Source organism: Chenopodium quinoa, unplaced genomic scaffold (genome assembly GCF_001683475.1).
Source record: "Chenopodium quinoa cultivar QQ74 unplaced genomic scaffold, ASM168347v1, whole genome shotgun sequence".
Taxonomy (NCBI): Eukaryota; Viridiplantae; Streptophyta; class Magnoliopsida; order Caryophyllales; family Amaranthaceae; genus Chenopodium; species Chenopodium quinoa.
This window is the reverse complement of record NW_018743292.1, coordinates 7,288,620-7,299,803: the sequence shown is the minus strand read 5'-3', so window position 1 is coordinate 7,299,803 and position 11,184 is coordinate 7,288,620. Positions and strand designations below refer to the sequence as shown.

Sequence of the window (11,184 nt, the reverse complement as noted above, 5' to 3'; positions counted from 1 at the left end):
CCTAAAAGGTTCTTATTTGTAACAAGATATATGGCTTTGATTTTATTTGGTTTAAAGTACTTGTATTTTTTTTTTATTATTATTATAATTTGCGACTAAATTTTGAAAAGTCTTTACGTTTTTAACGCATCTAAAACCTGTGAGTCTGTGACAGATAATTCTCGCTCCCTTGTTTTAATGCAATTAATTAGCTCTGGAAAATTGTGTTACACTTTGTAACTTACTCTACTATTACTCCACTAAAAGGAAAAAAAAAAAAAAAAAAAAAAAAATCTGTTTATTTTTGTACTTTACTCGCCATCATGATTGCATTACTTGCATGTTCCTAACACTCGGGTTGAGGTCTATTATATGTTTATATAACATACTAGCTCTTTTTCGATTTCGTCCGTTTCCAAAAGCTCTTAACAATTTGGGTCCCTTTCCTCTATAATTGATTTGGTCATACATCTTTCAGCTGAACTCAAGGCCCTCTGAAGTCTGATTCACAATTCAGGAGAGGGTGGGCTAACTAATGAGTGATAAAACGCCACATCCTCAATAGTTACTGATTTTGTTGCCTAAAGAGTGCCACCCAAACAGGTCATGTAAACCTCTTATCTAGGCCAAAAAAAAATTGTTGAATCACAAGCACCTGTGTAGGATAATGTGCCTGGCACTTCTGCTTAACCTCTTATCTAGAGTCATACTTATAGTGAACCCTTTTCGGTAAATTAGATCTAGAGCACTTCTAAAATTAGGCAGAAATTTAATTTATGACAAAGATTTTCAGTAGTGCCTTAGTAAGCTAGTACTCTTTAGTAAGTGATCCTTTGAACAAAGGAGAGATTATGGCCCTGAGCCATGCATATATTCTGCAGCTCCCCCAAAGCAAGAGCCAACCTGGCTGACCAAGTAATCAGCCTGAACAGTAGCAACTAGATTCCAGCAACCACATACAATCACAGCTTCAATATCTTTTTGCCATCACAACAGTTGGATACAAAAATTACCGGTAAATCCACATTTGCTTCAAGAATTAAGGTATTTACCTACAATCAATCAAAAACACGTTAAATATTACAGAGTACTTACCAACTCACAACATTCGCTCACAATGTTTGTTTTCACATCTCTGTCACAGCAGATCATATATATTCTTTATCCATTGCTCCTTCCACCTTTGCTTCTAACTAGCGCACACTCAGTTCTCAAAAAACTTTTTCAGCAAATCCTTGTCTGCGTCATCGATATTTGGATTAGTGAGTAAGCCCACAAATGATGATATAGTGTGATTATCAGCAGCAAACTCTTTAATTCTCATCAACCTGACAAGCTCTAATGCCCTGCTAATGTCCTTTCCATCTATAAATCCTCTAATAATTGTATTAAAGGTGCATTCATCTGGAAAGCATCCATTGTCCTCCATATTCTTCAATAATTCATCGGCTTTTGCTAGCAACCCTTCTTTACAAAACCCTTTTATCATTATGGTGTAAGCACGCAAATCATGCAGCCCTTTAGCTGTGAGAAAGGAGAAGATGTCCATCGCTTCTCTAAGGCGATTAGATTCACAGAAACCATCCATTAGGGTTCTGTATGTAATAATATCAGGGGCCACTCCACTGCTCTCCATTTCCTTCAGTGTTGCAATCGCCTCATCTATTTGTCCATTCTTACACATCCCATCAAGCAATGAGTTCCAAGTGATTACATCTGGCTTTAGTCCATGAGCTTCCATTTCCTTGAAAAATTGATGTGCAAGCTTGAGTTGATTGTCTTTGCACAAGGCATCTATAAGAGTGCTGTACGTGATAACATCAGGGGCTAATCCGTTAAAATGCATCTCTTGGAGCAGACCAAGAGCTTTGTCAATCTTTTTAGACTTGCAATAGCCATTGATTAAGCTGCTGTAAGTAACTACATCAGGTTTGCAACCATTTTCAACCATCAAATCCATAAGCTTTTCTGCCTCATCCATCTCACCACGTAAACAATATCCATCTACCAGAGCACTGTAAGTGATGATATTGGGAACAAATCCTCTCTCAATCATGTGAACAAAAATGTCCCGTGCTTCACCAACCTTGCCTTCTTTACAATACATATCAATCAACATGCTGTAGGTGTTAACATCAGGAGTTATGTTGTTCCTCAACATCTCAGTCAGCATTTCTTGAGCCTCTTTCTGTTGCCCCAAAGTGCACATACCTCGAATTAAGGTAAAAACATTAGGGGAAATTCCCTTGACTTTCATCTCCTTGAAAAGACGGAGAGCCTGAGGTAATAACTGGTCTTTACAGAGACTATCAATGATGGTGCTATAAATGACAACATCAGGCATAAAATGGCCATAAGACTCCATATTTCTAAGGAGTTTGAGAGCACCGGCATTATCACCGGAACTACAGAGACCTTTGAACAAAGAACCATAAGTGACCATATCAGGTTGGAAGCCAAGCTTGAGAATTTTATCCAACAATGGAACGGCTTTCTCAAATTGATTAGAGTGAATGAAGCCGTTTATGAGAGTAGTAAAAGTAACAATATTAGGCTGAAAACCAAGCTTAATAATGTTGGCGAGAACAGAGAACCCCAAATCAACAAAGTTCAAACGACAGTAGCAATTGGCAAGGATGGTAAGGGAGTAAATATTTGGACGAAGACCTAAGAAAAGGAGCTGCCTGTAAAGAGAAATGACAGTGGAGAAAGGGGGGTGGGGTTTAATCTTACAAATGGATGAAAAAAGAATATTGAAATCGATAATACCAGGAAGTGGGCGAATCAATTTCATATGATCGAAAAGAGAAAGGGGGGTTTCAACATCAGAAAACCCTAATTTGGATTGTTGTCTAACAAATTTAAGGAACAATTTGGGGTCATCAAAATCAAAATCAACATCAGCATGAAAACATCTGGAAAAAGAAGGAAGATGAAGAAGATAACCTAAAAATGGCGAAGAAGCAGAAGCAAGTGAAAGCAAAGCTTTGTTCCTCATCATCGTCTCACTCTCAGTTCTCACACCTGCTACTGCTAGTGCTGCCTCTGCCAAAATTAAAAAGGAATGAAGAAATTTCAATAATAAATTAATAATAATGGCTGCATTTGGTTAAGAGCGTTTTGGGAAAAATTAAAAATAAAATAAGAGCGGTTAGACCAATTCAATCAGCTGATTTTGCTGTTTGGTTAGGAGTAGATTCAATGAGCAGTTTGGCCTTCAAACCACTAATTTGAAAGAAAGCAGCTTTTTGAAAGAGAGGGTAGCTGATTGAAGTGTCAAATGTCCTTTATACCCTTACTCCCAACAACCATTGCAAAGATAATTGCTTCTCCTGCAGTAGTCCTATGTACTTCGTATTACACTTGCAATTGGAAAATTTAAAAAAAAATAAAAATAAAAAAAATCCCATTTCACAACTAAATTACTATGGAATTAAGATCAAACAAATTGAGTTATCTACCTTGTTGATGTAGCCAAATGCCCAAATTTACCTCTTCGAAAAAATTGAGTGATGATGGTGATGGTTATGGTGGCTGTGATGATGGGAAGGAAGAAGCAATTATTTACAATTTTGTCATTTGAGTAATAGATATTGTTACTCAAAATGAGTAAGTGGGGCTAGCTCATCATAAATTCAAATATATTACAAGATTATCAACATAAAGGACTTGTCAGTTGTCCAATTGAAATCTTTTTACTCTCTACTTTTATATTGTCATTCACCCCTCTCATTAGATCACATTATATCATATTAACAATATTATAATACTCTTTCAGTTCACATATAACAATGAACTATTTATGAAGCCACACCTATTATTTAACTATTACCTTTTTTTTTATATAAGAATTTAACTATACCTTATCTATTTTACTTTACTTTAATTTTCTCATAAAAAAAATTGAAAAGATAAGGTGGCATATCAAAAAGCACAATAAACCGTATCATATTAGGACACGGTCCGAGACTTATCGTTGTGTGTCTAATGAGCGTCCGGCAGTTGGATGAAGTATCCATGTATCCTAGGCTACAACCTCTCTAATAGATAGCAACATGCTTTTACTAATTTTGCATGTAGGCCCCACTTATTATTTTAATTAATATCCTACTTCCTCGTTTTTTGTAATTGACACATTTCTGTAGACACGTTTGCCAATGCAAAAATTCAAAAATTAATATATTTAATTACCTATATTAAAAATCATGAAAAGTTAATATTTTGAAAATATATATCGTGATGAATCTAACAAGATCTCACATGCCTAAATATTTAATTACGTATAAAGCACAAAACATTGTTAAAGAAAAGTGTGTGAATAGTGCTAAAATAATCAAAATGTGTCAACTAAAAAACCGAAGGTAATATTAAAATGTTTTTGTAACTAAAGATGATGGAAAATACTTCCTCCATATACTTTTAAGTGTTACTTCTTTTTTATTTTTTTGGCAAAAAGATACGGAGTACATTAATATTAGGAAAACTTAACAAGAATAATCCAACTTTTGTCTCATTCTCCCAAAATAAACCAACCTTTGGATTATTCTAATACAACCTTTATACCCCTTCTTCCCATATCACACCTTGCAGGTCATCTAACGGGACGATTTACCAAAATAAGCCTAATTACAAAACTATTTTGTAAAGTAGACTCATCACCATACTATTTACCAAACCAAGCTTCCAAGGTAAAATAAAAAATCAATGTACAAAACGCTGCCTCAGTCAGCGTTTTACATGTTGACTTTTAGAAAAGCTGATGGAGAGGAGATTATGGTTCTGCAATTAGTTGAGTAGGTTGATTTAATAAGATTTATTTATTTTTTTAAAAAAAATCATAAATTAATAAAATATGCTTCAATGGAGAATGTTGTAATGGTTGTTGCTTCAATGGAGAATGTTGTAATGGTTGCTGCTTCAATGGAGAACATGGAGTATGCTTCAATAGAGAACGTGGAGTATATGTTTTTTTTTAAAGAAAAAAAAAAAAAAAGTTAGTGAAAATTTTGTTATTTTTCTAAAAAAAAATGTCAATAAGTAAAACGCTGTCTGGGACAGCGTTTTACATATTACGAAATTAAAAAAGAAAGTCAAAATGTAAAACGCTGTCCCAGACAGCGTTTTATAAATTAATTTTTTTAAAAAAAAAAACAGGGTATAAAACGCTGTCCGACCCTACAAGCTTAGTTTGGTAAATACTTTTGCCACGCAACCATTTTGCAAAATACTTTGCAAATGAAGCTTAGTTTGGGAAAACGTCCCATCTACCGATACAACCGATTACATGTGCTACGTGGCACTTCATGATTGGTTTTTTGTTTTTTTTTTTTAATTTACTTTTCTCTTCAACTCCATTTCACGATTTCAGCCACCATCACCAACCACCTGAACTTGAGCCACCACCACCTCCGCCACTCCCACCCAAACCTAGACCCAAAACCTTTCCCCCACTCCTACCTAGACTCGAAACCACCCAACCCACGTGCACCTAGCTGAGACCACGAGCCCCACCCTACCCATATCCCAAAACCATCCAACCCCACATACCCAGACTCCGAAACCCTAACCTCACCTCCCTGAACCTTCCCGCCACCCCTTCCCCTCCCTCATCAAACTCCACTTATTTACCTCCCCATCAAAACTTATTTCCTATTCTTCTTTCTCTCTCAATTAAATTTAAGGCAAAGTTGGGGCATATGTCTTCAATTATGGGGCTGGAATAGATAGGGGTTGTTTTCTTGTTGATTGTCGTGGGTGGCTAGGTGGGTAGTTGGTGTTGCGGGTGATAGTTGCGGCTGTTTGCGTGTCGTATGTTGTGGGTGGTCTTATGTTTGCGGTTGTGTTGTGGTTTGGTCGTGGATGTCGTGGTGATGTTGGTGTGTTGAGGTGGTTGTAGATGGTGGTGTTGGTCGTGGTTGTGGATGCCTGGATGGTGTGTTGAGTGATGTTGCCGTGTTGTTGGTGACAATGGAGTCAAATGGTGGTGGTGGTAATGGAGGAAGATGATGGCAAATGGTGGGAGGAACGAGAGGGAAAGGGATGACCAGTTATTTAGGTAACTAGTCATTTAGGTTCATTTTGGGAAGAAGGGGTATAAAGGTTGGATTATTGTGAAATAATCCTAAGGTTATTTTGGGAGAATGAGGCAAATGTTGGTTATTCTTATTAAATTTTCCTTAATATTATGTCTTTTTCATTTCATGATCCCCATTCCCCACCCAAAACCACTACTCCGTATTACTGTTTTGTATTATAACTCCGCATTATTAATTTTCTCTCACATTCATTACTTTTCAATAAATTATTAAACTCACATTCTTTCTTTTACAATTTTTTAATAATACAACTATAATACTTACCTTTTATTTTATTTACGTAGATTAAATTTCCTAAAACTATGTGTCGGACAAAGCGAAACACTTTAAATAAAACATGAAAGGAGTGATACTCTGTACTAATCCGTGGTTTATACACACGGGTGTACAGTGCTCATCATACACCCGGATAAATAAAAAAAGGCGGAAAGAACATCCTGTGTTTCATAAAGAACATACATGTATTTAATAAAGAATATGTTTGTATTTGACAAAAACATGCATTACCAAAGAACATAAAGATATAATTAAAAGAACGAGATAAAAACTTAATTAAATTTTCTGAAAAATTACACGTTATTAACGGAAAAAATTTAGAGGTGATAAAAAATCTAGCAGGGTCGGGCCATATCATAATTTATCGTGCCCAAACCCGTAGAAAAGTAGCGGGTTTTCGGGCTTTTTTCTAACCCGATTTGAGTTTTAACTAAAAATGCATTTTTAGGTTTGCCCAAACCCACCCTATTTCGGGCCGGATCGGGTCGGGATGCGAGTCATGCCAATGTTGATCACCTCTTAAAAAATCCTTACCAAAGATATCATTTTTCCAAAAAATAGTTTTCTATCTCTCCAAAAAAAATTCAACTTCCCTTAATAACTTAGTTTTTTTTTTACTCTAATATTATTTTCAATTAAAAATAATTTAAGATTCAATATCAAATTTCAAAATACCATATGTTAAAAGAACATAATTTATATTGTAAAGTACATATAGTTAATACCTAAATAACACACTAATCAAACTCAAAGAATGTACGATAATAAAAGTAATTTAAATATGACATATGATAATAAAAATAGAATTTGGGCGTCACTACGACCTTAAAGAACATACACGCCAAATTCAAAGAACATACTTTGTATTATTAAACCCAAAAAAACATATATGTTTATCAACATATGTTAAATAACATAAGTTATAATGTAAAGAACATATAATTTTACTCAAAGAACACACTGATCACACTCAAAGAACATATTAAAGGTATGTCCTTTGCCAAACATTGGTATGTTCTTTATCAAACACTATATGTTCTTTCCGCCTTTTTTTGTTTACCCGGGTGCACTATGAGCATGGTGCACCCGGGTGTATCATCTAATTTTCACTCTGTACTATTGATAATATTTGTGTTGAAGAAATTACGGAGTACAGTAGTAAAAAAAAAATAAAATTTATTCGTTAGTTTTAAATTTCTAACTTTATGGGTTATAATAATAAAGCAAGTAAAGCTAATATTGATACTAAACCTTGGGCGTATTTGGTTATGAAATACGGAGTAGCCGAGTATGATATACTTTTATCTATCTTAAATTCTTAACTAAGACTGTTTAAGATTACTTCATTAGGTTCATGTTTTCGGTTCAAGTCATTACGTAACTTTGGTTGGATTTGTCCATGTCTTGTTGGAAAACTAAACTATACTGTATTTCAGCTTCTAAACAAGATAGTTACCAAGTTGGTAGTATTTTCGGTGTTTACAGAATGTTATAAGTTGAGCTTCAGCAGCCTTATTTAACATATTGTTGGGTTGGTTTGGTTTGGCTCACTCTCAGCCTCACACCCGAACCGACCAACACTAGTGTTTCAATACTTCTTCGTAGAAGCCGATTAGTGCTTCAGATGATATAAATTAGTGCAGTCTAATTAGTTACTAACTCAGCTGCCATATTGAAAACCATTCTCATTGTGGGGATAGCCTTTCGTTTCTATCTTCCTCTCAAAATCAGTTGTGCTCATGACCAAAGGAGAATGAGAACATGCCTGCCTCAAGATTTAATATTTAGTACTGCAAAACATAAATTCTATGCTGTAAACCAAAACAGAAATGAGAAAAAATCAGTCCAAACTAGCATGCTACAAAAATACAACTCAGCAGGAAAGCCTAGTAAAATATACTGAGAAAAAAAATCAGAGGACCAAACACATTCTAATTTGCAAATAAACAAACTAAAATCTGCAAACAAATCAAGTGTGCGAACAAGAATATCATAATTCTACAGACTTAGCTAAATAGCCTATTAGAGCTCCAATGAGATTATGGGCGACGTTCTTATAAACCGGGCTGTATCTTTTATATTGCAGCTTAACCAGCTTAAATTGACCTCTAAACCTGAGGGTTTTTTTTACCCCTTTTGCTTCTTTTCTTCTTCTTTTCAGAATGGGAAAAATTAAAGAAAATAACAAAAGAAGACCAGGTCAAAAGGACATAATCTTGAAATTATAACTATGCTATGTGATCAAAACATGAAATTGGTTCAGCAAGTTCCTAGTGCCCTGAAGAAGAAAAATCTTCAATGACACAGTGACTTCAATGGGTAGTTATTATGCAGAGAGCTCAGACACGACTGGTGTTATTGACCTTAAATGCCCCTGTTCTTGAACCTAGCATCTGCCATGGTTGTATCACGGCTTAGATAGTAAGATATAGCTAAACTTGAGCTCTGGCTCCATTATTATTCAAAGCATAATAAGAAAACAAATGCAACTCGCTGGAGGATACCAAGTAAACACACGCAAATTAATACAATAGGCCAATCCACATCTGCTTCCATGAGCACCATTCAAGTAAAAGCAAGCCCAAAAAGAAGTAAATCAAATGTTCCAAATCACAGATGTTAATGCCTTTTCCTACAATCAATCAAAAGTTACAAATTTAATATTTGACTTACTGATTCACAAGTCACTCACAATATCTGTGTACACATCTCTGTCACAGCTGATCATATACGTATGTTTTAGTCATTGCTCCTTCCACTTTTCCTAATTATCGCTCGCTCAGTTTTCCAAAAACTTTTTCAGCAAATCCTTGTCTGCATCATCGATATTTGGATCAGTGAGTAAGCCCACAAATGATGATATAGTGTGATTATCAGCAGCAAACTCTTTAATTCTCATCAACCTGACAAGCTCTAATGCTCTGCTAATGTCCTTTCCATCTATAAATCCTCTAATAATTGTATTAAAGGTGCATTCATCTGGAAAGCATCCATTGTCCTCCATATTCTTCAATAATTCATCGGCTTTTACTAGCAACCCTTCTTTACAAAACCCTTTTATCATTATGGTGTAAGCACGCACATCATGCAGCCCTTTAGCTGTGAGAAAGGAGAAAATGTCCACCGCTTCTCTAAGGCGATTAGCTTCACAAAAACCATCCATTAGGATACTGTATGTAATAATATTAGGGACCACTCCAGTGCTCTCCATTTCCTTCACTGTTGCAACTGCCTTATCTATTTGTGCATTCCTACACATGCCGTCAAGTAATGAGTTCCAAGTTATTACATCTGGCTTTAGTCCATGAGCTTCCATTTCCTTGAAAAACTGGTGTGCAAGCTTGAGTTGATTGTCTTTGCACAAGGCATCTATAAGAGTGCTGTACGTGATAACATTAGGGGCTAATCCGTTAAAATGCATCTCTTGGAGCAGGCCAAGAGCTTTGTCAATCTTTTTAGACTTGCAATAGCCATTGATTAAGCTGCTGTAAGTAACTACATCAGGTTTGCAACCATTTTCAACCATCAAATCCATAAGCTTTTCTGCCTCATCCATCTCACCACGTAAACAATATCCATCTAACAGAGCACTGTAAGTGATGATATCGGGAACAAATCCTCTCTCAGTCATGTGAACAAAAATGTCCCGTGCTTCACCAACCTTGCCATCTTTACAATACATATCAATCAACATGCTGTAGGTCTGAATGTCAGGAGTTATGTTGTTCCTCAACATCTCAGTCAGCATTTCTTGAGCCTCTTTCTGTTGTCCCAAAGTTAACATACCTCGAATTAAGGTGGAAATGGCACTCAACAACATACAGAAATCAATGATAGATGGAAGAGGTCGCATCGATTTCATATGGTGGAAATGGGAAAGGGGGGTTTCGACATCAGTAAACCCTAATTTGGATTGTTGTCTAACAAATTTGAGAAACGATTTGGGGTCATCATCAACATGAGCATTAACATGAAAATCAAAATGTTTGGGACGATAAGAGTAAAATCGGGAATGAAATAGCAATGGAAGAGGAGAAATAAGAAAAGAAAAAGGTGAAAAATTGAAAGACGAAGTGCAGGAAGAAAGAGGGAAAAGAGGAGGAAGCTTACCTAAAAATGGCGAAGAAGAAGAAGAAGAAGATGCAGAAGCGACCCAAAGTAGAGCTTTGCTCCTCATCATCGCCTCACTCTCAATCTTACAAAGTTTTTCCGCAAAACGGCCATACAACACTTGTATATAAGTATCTCGCAGCACAATTGCAATGATTTATCAAGTCTTATTCATCTTTTCAATTGAATAATTAGATTAATTTACTCAATTTCAAGTTTTCAACCAACATCCCGTCAAAAAAAAAAGTTTTCAACCAACAAGTTAATTATACTTCCTCCGTTCTATTGATATTGCAATAATGGATTTTTTGCTCTATTCATCACTCTTGTTATAATATGATTTATACATTAAACAAAATATAGTCAGGTGAAATCTTGTTGGATTCGTCTCATAAAATACTTTCACACTATCAACTTTTTTATAATTTTTACTCTTACACAATTATAGATATTTAGCATATAAAATGTGTTTTGGAATGCGTAATTTCATCCTTGTTGCAATATTAATAGAACGGAAGAAGTATTCAGCATACATTGAATTTTGGAAAATAAAAATTGGGGTTTAATACCTTAATTCAGATGAATTTGCAGGTCATAGATTGTACAGTGGTCGGACCATCAATTGTACGGTGAGTAGAATTTTGACAGGAGAAGCACGACAGTGTGGAGGCCAACTCCTGCATAGGCCAGCCGATTGCCCGATTGGGACTTTTCTTTCAATTTC

The 11,184-nt window shown here is 35.5% G+C and overlaps 1 protein-coding gene across 1 annotated transcript; it reads right to left on the bottom strand.

Annotated features, from left to right (window-relative positions):
• Positions 1 to 868: 868 nt before the first annotated feature.
• Positions 869 to 10,697, bottom strand: LOC110735884 (pentatricopeptide repeat-containing protein At2g17140-like). Its single transcript, XM_021916061.1, has 3 exons — positions 9,133 to 10,697; positions 8,031 to 8,115; positions 869 to 3,078 (listed from the first exon to the last, which is right to left on the bottom strand). The coding sequence occupies exons 1-3, from the start codon at positions 10,528 to 10,530 to the stop codon at positions 1,184 to 1,186; spliced, it is 3,378 nt and encodes a 1,125-aa protein (XP_021771753.1). The 5' UTR covers positions 10,531 to 10,697; the 3' UTR covers positions 869 to 1,183.
• Between the last annotated feature and the right edge of the window lie 487 nt (positions 10,698 to 11,184).